Source organism: Pseudorasbora parva, chromosome 19, assembly GCF_024679245.1.
Source record: "Pseudorasbora parva isolate DD20220531a chromosome 19, ASM2467924v1, whole genome shotgun sequence".
Classification (NCBI taxonomy): Eukaryota; Metazoa; Chordata; class Actinopteri; order Cypriniformes; family Gobionidae; genus Pseudorasbora; species Pseudorasbora parva.
Window position 1 is genome coordinate 36,811,539 of NC_090190.1, and position 13,777 is coordinate 36,825,315.

A 13,777-nucleotide genomic window follows, 5' to 3' on the forward strand; every position below is an offset into this window, starting at 1 on the left:
CATGTTTTGTTACAATCGCTAACCTATGCCATAAAATAAATGAAATATTAATTTGCAAAATGTAAACGCCTGTACAATTCATTCATAATTATTTAAGCACACCTTTTGATATAATTCGGTTAAATGCGTTTTCTGTTGAATAATTTTTTAACAATTTTTTTTTTCTTCTTCCTAAATGAACAAACAGTAAATGGAACCGTTAAGGACGCGGAGTGCTAAAGATAATTATGATCCAAAATCACTAAACGTCAGATATCTCATCACATTTTGCGAGAAACTGCAGCACCTCGGACTATTCCACACCCGCCCCGCCCTCAGGGAATGATTGACATCTGGGTATCCGATATCTCACCGAGCGGCACCAGCTACATCCAATCAACGGAGGATCTGGGACTTGCAGTCGTTGCCCGTGGATACAACAGGGGGAGCTTCAAAGCGGTTGTTTACAGTTGAGAGCGGCAGTCTGACTGGAGGACTCTGGCTGGACGGAGGCATCGGCAGATTTTCTGCAGATGGGCTAAAGACGAACCATCTGGGAAGCGCATGGACAGTAGTTACCTTCAGCACAACTAAAGAAAAAAGCCAACTCCAGGTTATGTTGTAGATGCTTACCGGCCACTAATAGTATCACTGGGTTCCTTTCCTTATACGACTGGTGCGCATCTTGACTGGGTTGCTTTAGGACAACAGCAGGATCTTACATTCTCTTACAACTGACACGCTTTTTGTCGGACCAAACTCACTGGGCAAGATGGATAACGAAAAGTACTTGCCAGAACTGATGGCGGAGAAGGATTCGCTGGACCCGTCCTTCCAGCACTCATTGCGTCTTCTTGATCAAGGTAAGTCCCGCTGTCTCCTGTCAAACTATTCGTGTCACACCTCTTACATTCCTTTACGCGATCACTGCTTCCTAAGAGGATGATTTTGACGAACAGTTTATTTGGTTGCCCTATTCGCTTATTGTAACATATCCCAACATACTATAAAAATATGCATTTGCATTGTGGCAAGCTGTTTAAGCAAGAATTCATTTGAATTGACCTTTTTTATTAGAGTAATAGCGACTAGTATTCCCCCCCCCCAGTTTCACTAATATCAATTCTTTACACACTGGTTAGTACAATAATAGGAACAATTAATCTATTCTGTCTATTCAATTTGTAGTTGTTGAATCGCAACAACTTATCCATTGCATACCAGTACTATTCCTTTCTTTTAGTCACAATAGTGACAAACAAATAGTAATTTTCTCCAAATATTTTCTAGTATCTGGTCCAGTTTTCCTTGCACTAATTGCATTGACACTAATACGCTTAAGATACATGTGTGTATTCACATTGTTGCTAGTAATATCTATTCTATGACATGTGAAATAAAGTGTAACGAAGTGACAGTCAGTTAGGGTCTACTAGTCACATACTCAGTGTCATGTTACTAGTGACTAATTGAATATATACTAGTGGGGGTATCTATTAGTATCTACTTACTAGTGAAACTAGTCAATAACAAGAATTTGTAATGTATGATTATTTTTAGAGAATATAAGGATAAATGTTAAAATATTTTGCCATTTGAGTATTGGAATTAGGTGAAATGGTCTCTGCTAGAAAGTGCTCGAATTAGTTTCCTTTACAAATCATCTATTCTTCATTTAAATATAGAATGTTTCATTTTAAACTTATTTGTAAGTCACTTTGGATATGCTAATGAGTAAATGTAAGTGACTATCCAGGGACTTAAGGATTCAGCATACTGGTTTATAGTTGTTATATGTGTATTTTTCTGTTCTACTTTTCTTTATGAGCAGCTTAAAGAAAAGGCTGAAGGTTTGGCTTGACAGTTGGGAACATTCATAATTAAAACAAAAACCGTGAACATAAAATGTTGGTGTTTTAATGGAAGATGTTGCATGAAAGTACGTCTGGCAATATAGGCAAAATGTAATTATTTCTATATCTTTCTTTATCCCACCAGTTTGGCATTTAGCTGTCATAATCTCTTTCTCTCATCCAAATGCTGTCTGTTGCAGAGTTGCACAAGTCGTTTGTCAAAGTTATTTACTCATGAAACAATTTGATGCTGTTGCTGAGAGATGTTCCCCGTCATGCGATCCACTGAAAAATTCCATGCGATTCACCGGGCAGAATCGGCTGTAGGGTCTCCAACTAAAACCACAGAGCTTTAAATCTGGTGTACCAGTGCGTAAGAGAGTCCGTTTGGAGCTTTAGGCATGATGCTGCCATTCTTCAATTAAAGCTGCACTTACGCAATAGAATGTGTTCCCTGGCTGTTACTCTTGGCTTCACTTTGCCCAAGGGGGCGACTGAAGGTCTAGGAGCTCTAACACAAAGGCATACGAGGTTTGATAATAAGCTGCAGAGTCAGCATAATGTGGAGCATGTTCTTTTTGTGCTGCTATTCATATTTTAATGGAGATAATATATACGCTCTCAGACATAATACAGCCAAATGAAGTGATAGTACAGACAAAATTAAGTCATTATTTACGCTGTTCCAACCCTTTTTTTTAATCAGAAAAAAGGAAGTTGTTCTCTTTTTTTCTTTACAGCATTTAAAAGTGAACACAGATGTCAAGCTCCAAAAACAAAAAGAGAACAATAAATAAATAAATCACCATAACTCATCCGCTTTGTTCCACAGGATAACAACAATAATGGGTTTTGGAACTGTGTGGTAAATTTTGTGTGAACAAAGACTGAGAATATATGTTCAGAAATGTCTTAAATTAAAGAGAGTACAAAGTGTCACATTTTATAAATGGAGTGATGCTTTTTGATGTTTTTTTTTCTTCCTGAATTCAATATCTGAAAAATATCTTTTAAAGGGTCATTCCAGTCTAGCTTTGCAGCTCAAAGAGTGGGTTTTGTGGCCAAATGCAGATGTCATCTGACATCAAACCTGTTTCATTTCTTAGCAAAAGCTGTGCAGTCTCTCTATCGCTGTCTCAAAGCCACATCAACATGCCAGGGTGGAAGATATTCAGACGAGTTCTGTCGCCAGCAACTGAGATTTCTGCAGAGACCGCTAGGGTTTGGCGTGAGAAGCACAGCGTTTCTGTCATAGCGAAGAGCTGGGGGTATGACCAGTGTAGCGGATAACATCTTTCACACTTTTACACTCAGCACTTTTCTTCCTTATCACTCCATCTCGCTTCCTTTCTCTTTAAGAAATTGCAAGGCCTTTTAGCAGGATGATATTTTGTAGTGAGAGCAATGATGACAGAAGGACATAGTTTAAACCTCTTCAGTTACTGGACTGTTTCACTTACAGAAATGAAAACGAGAGAGAGAGAGAGCGAGATAGAGAGAAATTGAGCAAGCCAGGAAGAAAGAGACTGCTTCATAAGTGTGTTTGCTCGTTTATTAAGAAAGATGCAATTTGCAAGTAATTAGCTAACATCTCTCAATGTTTTATTGGCAGAAATCAGCATAGGCGTCATGGGGGTTGGAGATGTTTGCATGGCTGCCAAATCTTGAGAAAAACTTGCGCTCTTATCTCCAGTATACTACAGATGGCTCATGATGTCATGTCGAGTAGCTCTCATCTTAGAATCCTTAACTAAATTATGTAATTGGCAGGAGAAGAGGAACACAAAGAAAAGCGGCTTACAAATATACATTCGCGCATGCATTTACACTGTTTGCAATGCTACACAGGCTGCTAAACAATTCTTAACTGTCTGGAAACAGATGCAGTGGGAGTTTTATTAAACCAGCGCACACCAACAGTCACCAAACTCCCAAATCCCACACAATCTTTTTACTTAATTACTTTAGAAATGCCTTTCTTAAGAACATGTGAGGTGCTAATTAGGCATTTAGTGTAATTACACTCCATTAAATTGAAAACGGATCTATAATTGGGCCTCAGAAAAGTAAAATTTAATGTTCTTGTAAAGACTTAGACCACGTACCTGTGCTTAAATTGTATATGTATACTAGGAAGCATATGTGTTTTTGAAGATGAGTGTGAATGTACAGCATTGTATGTCTGGGTATTGCATGATGTACACCATGGTTAAATGTATAGTAATTGTATGTATGTAAATTGATTAAAATATTTATTCGCGATTAATCACATATTGTCACGAGTCAACTCGTGATTAATCTCAACTTAATCACACATTTTTATCAGTTGTAAATTTATCTTAAATTAATATGTTTCAAGTTTTTAATACTCTAATCAACATGGGTATGGACAAATATGCATGCTTTGTGCAAATATACTTTTATTATTAGTGAAACCATACCCAGAGCATGAAGACTAGACATGTATCAAAGGTCATAGATGTTTTTCAAAGAACTTGTTCATATTTCTTAAGCCTAAGCCTAAAATTTCAGAATAAGCAGTGATTTATCTTATTTTAATAATATAAATAAAGTGAGTTTTTACACAATGGCAGTTTAGTTCAGAACAGGGCACAGTTCGTATGAAAAATTGGTAATGGTAAAGCTGTCATGCGGACATGTGAGCGCACCAGAACCACACCATACCTGGAGGAGGTTGTAACGAGTAGGAATATAGTGTGGCCCCTTTAAGAGATGTACCTTCCCTATTGAACTGCCGGTATTTTTGTGTGTGTGTGTGCGCCGAACTGTGCCGCGATTCACACAAACAGTGTTAGAAACACTGACTTGGGAGTGCTCTTGTTCAGAAAATTAACCTGCGTATTAGTTTTAGCTGATTGTAATGTTTTCATTTCAATAAAACACATGTACTGTTAACCCGTTCATTTTGACAGACCTAATAGTAATATATGCCAAATGTATAATTGTTATATTGCTACCAAATGTCACTAAACATCGCCAAATGCACAAGAAAGATCTAGTGTCGCACATAGGGCTTGGTATTCAGTTCGATACTTTTTTGTCACCAACTGAATTGCCTCGATATCACTGAGTATTGTAAAAGGTCTTGTCGTTTGATTCCAAATTTCGATTCGATTAATCTCATCATTGTCAGTGAGCCGGTAAGCGTGCAGCATGATTGGCTGTGGTGGAAAATACACTACTTTACGCCGGTTACGCCCACAGACGCGGCTCACACCTGAGGCTGTAATGTGTACACTGAAAAAAAAAGGCAAATTTTGAACTTTTGCAGTACAATTGACTTAGATGTTTAAGTTATTTCAACTTAAATTATGTTAAACTGACTTTAAAAAATGAGTTACATCTTGTATAACTAATAAAAACAAGTTTAACGTTTCTTAACTTATTTTGATGAGTTAAAACAATGTAAAAACATATGTTGTCATAACTGAACATAACTGTCATTATTGAACATACAATTTTTTATAGTGTATTTACAAGTTTACGGCACATCACGGCTCGGACACGGCCACTGGAGGTGTTCGGAGGTGACAAGGTTTTGTTCCGTCCTCGTGTCCTCTAGAGTGGCCGCGATCACCTCCAGTGGCCGTGTCGGAGCCGTGATGTGCCGTAGACTTGTGCAGTGTAAATAGGGGGTAAGCATCCCAACCCACATAGATGTGAAAGATGTGGAAAAGATCAAAAGTGTGGCTATATTTCACCAGGCTAATAGCGTGCAGTGCAATATTTGCGACAAGATAATTGCTGCCAAGACATGACAAATCTGAAGCGCTTGACAGTGCACTGAATAACTTGAACCTAAGAGCAGAAAGTTGTTTGGCTTTCGATTGCAAGAAGAACAGCAGTGCAACACATAAATAAACCGAAACTCAGCATATAGGCTGTTTGCCTCACAGACATGAGTAATAGGCCTATAGAAAGCTTGAAATATCTACGTTTAAACAAACCAAAAAACAAATAATTTGATTATGTAATTCAAATGAAAGGGGAATTTCCCTCTATAGGCATGCACGTTCACTATTGCAGAGATGACGAGTCAGCATCGTCAACACAGACTCAGAAAACGCTCGTTTTTTTTATTTTTATAGGTAATGTGTAACGTAATCTTGTTAAAACGGAAATATACAATTGGTATTAAAAAAAGTATCGTTCAGGAACCGGTATCGAAGTCAAGGTACTAGTGTAACGTAGTAATAGGCGATATACACTCACCTAAAGGATTATCAGGAACACCTGTTCAGTTTCTTATGAATGCAATTATCTAATCAACCAATCACATGACAGTTGCTTCAATGCATTTAGGGATGTGGTCCTGGTCAAGACATTCTCCTGAACTCCAAACTGAATGTCAGAATGGGAAAGAAAGGTGATTTAAGCAATTTTGAGCGTGGCATGGCTGTTGGTGCCAGACGGGCTAGTCTGAGTATTTCACAATCTGCTCAGTTACTGGATTTTCATGCACAACCATTTCTAGAGTTTACAAAGAATGGTGTGAAAAGGGAAAAATATCCAGTATGTGGCATTCCTGTGGGAGAAAATGCCTTGTTGATGCTAGAGGTCAGAGGAGAATGGGCCGACTGATTCAAGCGGATAGAAGAGCAACTTTGACTGAAATAACCACTCGTTACAACAGAGGTATACAGCAAAGGTTTTTGAAGCCAAAACACGCACAACCTTGAGGCGGATGGGCTACAACAGCAGAAGACCCCACCGGGTACCACTCATCTCCACTACAAATAGGAAAAAGAGGCTACAATTTGCACGAGCTCACCAAAATTGGACAGTTGAAGACTGGAAAAATGTTGCCTGGTCTAATGAGTCTCGATTTCTGTTGAGACATTCAGATGGTAGAGTCAGAATTTGGTGTAAACACAAGGAGAACATGGATCCATCATGCCTTGTTTCCACTGTGCAGGCTGGTGGTGGTGGTGTAATGGTGTGGGGGATGTTTTCTTGGCCCACTTTAGGCCCCTTAGTGCCAATTGGGCGTCGTTTAAATGCCACGGCCTACCTGAGCATTGTTTCTGACCATGTCCATCCCTTTATGACCACCATGTACCCATCCTCTGATGGCTACTTCCAGCAGGATAATGCACCATGTCACAAAGCTCGAATCATTTCAAATTGGTTTCTTGAACATGACAATGAGTTCACTGTACTAAAATGACCCCCACAGTCACCAGATCTCAACCCAATAGAGCATCTTTGGGATGTGGTGGAACGGGAGCTTCGTGCCCTGAATGTGCATCCCACAAATCTCCATCAACTGCAAGATGCTATCCTAACAATATGGGCCGACATTTCTAAAGAATGCTTTCAGCACCTTGTTGAATCAATGCCATGTAGAATTAAGGCAGTTCTGAAGGCGAAAGGGGGTCAAACACAGTATTAGTATGGTGTTCCTAATAATCCTTTAGGTGAGTGGAAACGATATGCAATATGAATTATACTAAATTGGCTTACGATAGAGATTTTAATTGTGTTGCATTCAATTTCTATTTAAATTTTATCGCGATAATGCATGTTGATAATCTACCCGTGAAATATAGAGCCACGAGCTGCAACGCATCATCGTATTCGTCATCTTGAGTAAACATAGCTGAAATCGAAACGGAGGAGCTGGTGAAAAAGACTGGCACAACATCCATTATTTGGACTTGGTTCTGATTTAAACCATCCGATGAGCACTGGCAGCAAACTATACTCGGGCGCAGAATGACGGATGCGTGCGCGCGCGACACTCGATCACTGTCTTTGTAGTCTCTGCCGTGTGTCACCGTATAAACCATCGCTTCCTGTGAATCTACCGTTTGAGAAAACTTTCATCATGAAATGAACACAGACACGGCAAGATCTTTACGGCAACCCGTCAAAATAAAAGTTTAAAAAGGTTTAACGTGAAGAAATTGACAGAATATATTAGGCTACAGCTTAGCCTACAGTAGATTTAGCTATGTCTCTAATAATAATTCTTCTCTACTAATAATAATAATTATGCCTAGATGGTTGCTTATTTTTCACTTGGATCTTTTTTATAAGCAATATTTACTTTTTAAACAGCATACAGACTTTAAATGTTTATGTATTATTCACTTAAAATTATTATCATAAATAATAAATTATTTAATTGAAACATTTTTTAAATAGTAAAAAAAAAAAAAAACTAACCAAAAAAAAAAAAAAACATTTTGCTTTGGTAACGTTTTTTATGGCATTGGTACCAACTGGAATTTTGGTATTGTGACAATATTTCCTAGTTCACAATATCCTTTCCTTTAATAATTAGACACCAGTTTTCATTTCATTAAGAGAACAAAATGTTTAAAACCAAAAACATTACATTAGGCTGCAGGTAAGAAACTTTGTTTGAAATATGTTTCTGTAAGGTTTGGCTTTCCTTAGGGTCTGTGTAACCTGTTCTGAAATGGTTCTATAATAACTTATATATCGTGATGCATATCGTTATCGCAAGAGGCTGCAATATTTTGCAATATGGATTTTAGGCCAATCGCCCATCCCTATTTTAACGCTATCAACATTTTTTAAACGATACCCAGCCCTAATTGCATGTTTGCTTCACATTTGTACAGTACTTGAGTGCTACGGCATTAGACAGCATGCTTCTACAGTCATTTAACTCAAAATAGCCAGCAGTAATTTTGCATGTTTAGCTCTGTCAATCTTTAGCTGTGCTTTACCCAGCAATCAATATTTAGCTGCTTAGCATAACAGTTTTTCATTATATTAGATGTTTTATCATGTGTGATGTTCTCAATGCACCATCTGAAATCATTGGCAGGAACACGTTCTCCAGGTGTTATAAACCGTCTTGGGTTTACCATGTTTATATCATATCCAAACCATCACACTTACCCAGAGGAAGGAGAAGAGGATAAAAAGAGGAAATCATTTAGCCCATGTGTGCTGCATCCCTGGTTGAAGAATAAACAAATGCTTGTGCAAAATCCCAAAACTCCCAAAGCACAGCATGTGCTGTATGAGATGGTCTATAAGATACATTTAAGATATAGGAAGGGACATTGATTCCCGCTATGATACAGAGATCTGTAAAAAATGTGTTTTTTTCTCTCTCTGCCCTCTGGTCTGTGGCTATATGCCGGCTTACAAAACCACCCACCAGCAAACAGAAACAGCGCCTGGCAGTGCATCAAATGCCTTGTGAACGACGATAGATAGAGACAGTTAGAGAGATAAATTGCAAGGAGAATGGCACTTGATTGAGATAATCATCACTGTCTCTCAGACGCCCCCAGGCAGCGTTAATATATTATCGTGTGTGTACGTGAATAGCTGTCGCTATGAGTTTCTGGTCCGTGATCAGGTTGGTTTTTGCTAATACCACAGTACTGGAGAGAATAGGGCTATAAAAACTGATCTAGGGTCAGTTCTCGTGAGTATAGATGCTCACAGGCATAAACAGATCATTACAAGTATTTTTTTATTTTATTTATTTATTTATTAATCAATTTAGGGGGTTGTTGTCTCTTTTCCATAGTTCTATATGAGTGATTTTATTATGTCTCTGCATTTTTTAAATGAGTTCAACATGGAAATGCATCAAGTATCTCTTGAATATTTACTGCTCTCTTTTATTGCAGTGGGCAGATGTGCTACCATCTCAAAATTAATGTTTCCCCAGCTAAAGTTTGGGAGTGATTTTTATCCTTATTTTGAAGTAAAAAAAAAAAAAGGTTTTATTTGTGAATTTATTGCATACATCAGAGGGATAAAACAACTGTGTTTGCGCTACAAATGTATGCAAACAAAATGCAACGGGATGGTCGTTTTTTTCATGTATGGCTCGGTTCCTCAATTATTCAAATCCTTGTAATGAGATGCCAGAAGTTGGCATTAAAAAAAAAAAGTGGTGTGGGTAAGTTTTTTCTGTGTAATCTCAATCTATTCTTATTTCATCTGCTTTTGTTCTGTCACTATTGATCCTTCTTAGGCAGCTAATGACAAGTTCGTACTTATTGCAGGATGCCTTTTACTGAAAGGATTTTAGACATGCAGCAGTGCACTTGCTTGCTTTGCCTCTGTGTGAAGTGAGAACCGTTTCCTGAGAGACTTGAATTGTTCCTCATAAAATCTAATGACTGCTCATTAACTGCAGTCAACACATATTGATTTTACCCTTAACATCTGATTAAGGTTCCTAGTTATGTCAAAAGAAATGACTAGCTGGTGTAATTTACTGGTTTATGTCTCGCCGTTGTTCTGGGTGATCATCTCCAAGGGAAGAATAATATTTAAAGGCCCACTGCAGTGCCTTGAAACGTGCAGCGTTGTTCAATGTGTTGACGTAATTACCACTGAAACATGAAGACAGGGTGGGAGAGCTCCTCCCCTTTTTCAAAGTAGCCAATAACAGTCATTAAGTTTATATCACAGCTCAGCCAGAGCCATTGAGCTTGGTAAAGCTGCAGTTTTTCCTAATCTCTAACGGTTTCTCCTCCTAATCTAAAAGAATATTGCTTTAAAATAGCATTCACAGACTTGCGAATATGATCCGCTCTGTGCTATCTTGTCTCTGGACCGGAAAAGTCTAGTTTGACACTAACGTGACTTCATTCGCCCCGATGGAAATAATATTTAGATTAGTCTGATTTGCTCCCCATCTCCTATATAGTGCACTATAGGCCATTCACAATGGAGAAAATAGTAAATGTGTGAACAAGTGACCGATTTTACCCACAGCTTCAATTTCTATTTCTGTTATAGGCAGCGGGGCGCTTTAGATTCTAGAGAGCATTTTATTGGACAAAATCTGATGAGAAATTGAAGTGCAGAGTAATGTCATCAAAACCATTGATCCATATTGGCAGAAGACTTAAAGTTTTTAATGCTTATATGGTCCCTCAACATACACCCCTCCCTTTCAAAGCACATAGAGAAGCTACAGGCAAACACAGGACAAAAATGTTGTCGGAGAGAACCGAGAGTAGCTAGTGCTCTGTAGAGAAGTTTGTCAGCTTAGGGCTACTGTAGAAACATGGTGGCTCAAAATGGCGATTTCACTGTAAGGGGATCCAAAGTGTATGGAGATAGAAATGGCTCCTTCTAAGGTAAAAAAACCCCAAAACATAACCGTTTATTATGTAAGGTCTTAAATGCCACTGAAAGCATAGTTATATATTATATTTCATTTCTGTCAATAGATCCTCATAAATATTACACACTGAACCTTTAACTACTATGTACTTTCATCAAAAATAAGTACAGTGTACTTCATCGTGTTCATACACTTTTTCTGATATTGAGGTGGATACGGATAACGTTAGGGTCAGGTGTGGTGGTGTGGGTCAGTTTAATCGTAAAGTTAGGGACAGGTGTGGTGGTGTCAGTAAGTTTAAGGGTAAAGTTAGGGACAGGTGTGGTGGTGTCGGTAAGTTTAAGTGTAAAGTTAGGGACAGGTGTGGTGGTGTCGGTAAGTTTAAGTGTAAAGTTAGGGTCAGGTGTGGTGGTGTGGGTAAGTTTAAGGGTAAAGTTAGGGTCAGGTGTGGTGGTGTGGGTCAGTTTAAGGGTAAAGTTAGGGTCAGGTGTGGTGGTGTGGGTCAGTTTAAGGGTAAAGTTAGGGTCAGGTGTGGTGGTGTGGGTAAGTTTAAGGGTAAAGTTAGGGTCAGGTGTGGTGGTGTGGGTAAGTTTAAGGGTAAAGTTAGGGTCAGGTGTGGTGGTGTGGGTCAGTTTAAGGGTAAAGTTAGCGTCAGGTGTGGTGGTGTGGGTAAGTTTAAGGGTAAAGTTAGGGTCAGGTGTGGTGGTGTGGGTAAGTTTAAGGGTAAAGTTAGGGTCAGGTGTGGTGGTGTGGGTAAGTTTAAGGGTAAAGTTAGGGTCAGGTGTGGTAGTGTGGGTCAGTTTAAGGGTAAAGTTAGAGACAGGTGTGGTGGTGTGGGTCAGTTTAAGGGTAAAGTTAGGGACAGGTGTGGTGGTGTGGGTCAGTTTAAGGGTAAAGTTAGGGTCAGGTGTGGTGGTGTGGGTCAGTTTAAGGGTAAAGTTAGGGTCAGGTGTGGAGATGTGGGTAAGTTTAAGGGTAAAGTTAGGGTCAGGTGTGGTGGTGTGGGTCAGTTTAAGGGTAAAGTTAGGGTCAGGTGTGGTGGTGTGGGTCAGTTTAAGGGTAAAGTTAGGGTCAGGTGTGGTGGTGTGGGTAAGTTTAAGGGTAAAGTTAGGGTCAGGTGTGGTAGTGTGGGTCAGTTTAAGGGTAAAGTTAGGGTCAGGTGTGGTGGTGTGGGTCAGTTTAAGGGTAAAGTTAGGGTCAGGTGTGGTGGTGTGGGTAAGTTTAAGGGTAAAGTTAGGGTCAGGTGTGGTGGTGTGGGTAAGTTTAAGGGTAAAGTTAGGGTCAGGTGTGGTGGTGTGGGTCAGTTTAAGGGTAAAGTTAGAGACAGGTGTGGTGGTGTGGGTCAGTTTAAGGGTAAAGTTAGGGACAGGTGTGGTGGTGTGGGTAAGTTTAAGGGTAAAGTTAGGGTCAGGTGTGGTGGTGTGGGTCAGTTTAAGGGTAAAGTTAGGGACAGGTGTGGTGGTGTGGGTCAGTTTAAGGGTAAAGTTAGGGTCAGGTGTGGAGATGTGGGTAAGTTTAAGGGTAAAGTTAGGGTCAGGTGTGGTGGTGTGGGTCAGTTTAAGGGTAAAGTTAGGGTCAGGTGTGGAGATGTGGGTAAGTTTAAGGGTAAAGTTAGGGACAGGTGTGGTGGTGTGGGTAAGTTTAAGGGTAAAGTTAGGGTCAGGTGTGGTGGTGTGGGTCAGTTTAAGGGTAAAGTTAGGGTCAGGTGTGGTGGTGTGGGTAAGTTTAAGGGTAAAGTTAGGGTCAGGTGTGGTAGTGTGGGTCAGTTTAAGGGTAAAGTTAGGGTCAGGTGTGGTGGTGTGGGTCAGTTTAAGGGTAAAGTTAGGGTCAGGTGTGGTGGTGTGGGTCAGTTTAAGGGTAAAGTTAGGGTCAGGTGTGGTAGTGTGGGTCAGTTTAAGGGTAAAGGTAGGGTCAGGTGTGGAGATGTGGGTTAGTTTAAGGGTAAAGCTAGGGTCAGGTGTGGTGGTGTGGGTCAGTTTAAGGGTAAAGTTAGGGTCAGGTGTGGAGATGTGGGTAAGTTTAAGGGTAAAGCTAGGGTCAGGTGTGGTGGTGTGGGTCAGTTTAAGGGTAAAGTTAGGGTCAGGTGTGGTGGTGTGGGTAAGTTTAAGGGTAAAGTTAGGGTCAGGTGTGGTAGTGTGGGTCAGTTTAAGGGTAAAGTTAGGGTCAGGTGTGGTGGTGTGGGTCAGTGTAAGGGTAAAGTTAGGGTCAGGTGTGGTAGTGTGGGTCAGTTTAAGGGTAAAGTTAGGGTCAGGTGTGGAGATGTGGGTAAGTTTAAGGGTAAAGTTAGGGTCAGGTGTGGTGGTGTGGGTCAGTTTAAGGGTAAAGTTAGGGTCAGGTGTGGTGGTGTGGGTCAGTTTAAGGGTAAAGTTAGGGTCAGGTGTGGTGGTGTGGGTCAGTTTAAGGGTAAAGTTAGGGTCAGGTGTGGTGGTGTGGGTCAGTTTAAGGGTAGGGTTAGGGTCAGGTGTGGTGGTGTGGGTAAGTTTAAGGGTAAAGTTAGGGTCAGGTGTGGTGGTGTGGGTCAGTTTAAGGGTAAAGTTAGGGTCAGGTGTGTGGTGGTGTGGGTAAGTTTAAGGGTAAAGTTAGGGTCAGGTGTGGTAGTGTGGGTAAGTTTAAGGGTAAAGTTAGGGTCAGGTGTGGTGGTGTGGGTAAGTTTAAGGGTAAAGTTAGGGACAGTGTCATTCTTGTGCCTTTGATTTATGATGGGAAGCATATATGCTGCAAATGCAACCGTTTTCCCCTCTGTCCCAAAAACGCATGCATATAACATGCTGTATTATAGATAGTTTACGTGATCAACATAACCTTAAAGTTAAGACATGCCTGTGGGTTTAATAATTTAAACGGCCCGTTG

The 13,777-nt window shown here is 40.0% G+C and overlaps 1 protein-coding gene across 2 annotated transcripts in view; it reads left to right on the forward strand.

Moving 5' to 3' along the window:
- The first annotated feature begins 362 nt into the window (after positions 1 to 362).
- The window catches only part of khdrbs3 (KH domain containing, RNA binding, signal transduction associated 3), a 202,938-nt gene continuing 189,523 nt past the window's right edge, over positions 363 to 13,777 (forward strand). The window contains exon 1 of one of the 2 annotated variants that reach the window (XR_010899244.1): positions 363 to 842. Coding sequence is in view for 1 of the 2 variants with exons in the window: in XM_067425666.1 (XP_067281767.1) it covers positions 752 to 842 (91 nt within the window). In the remaining variant the exon portion in view is untranslated. The remainder of the gene's footprint in view (positions 843 to 13,777) is intronic. The other variant, XM_067425666.1, reaches the window with a different exon arrangement.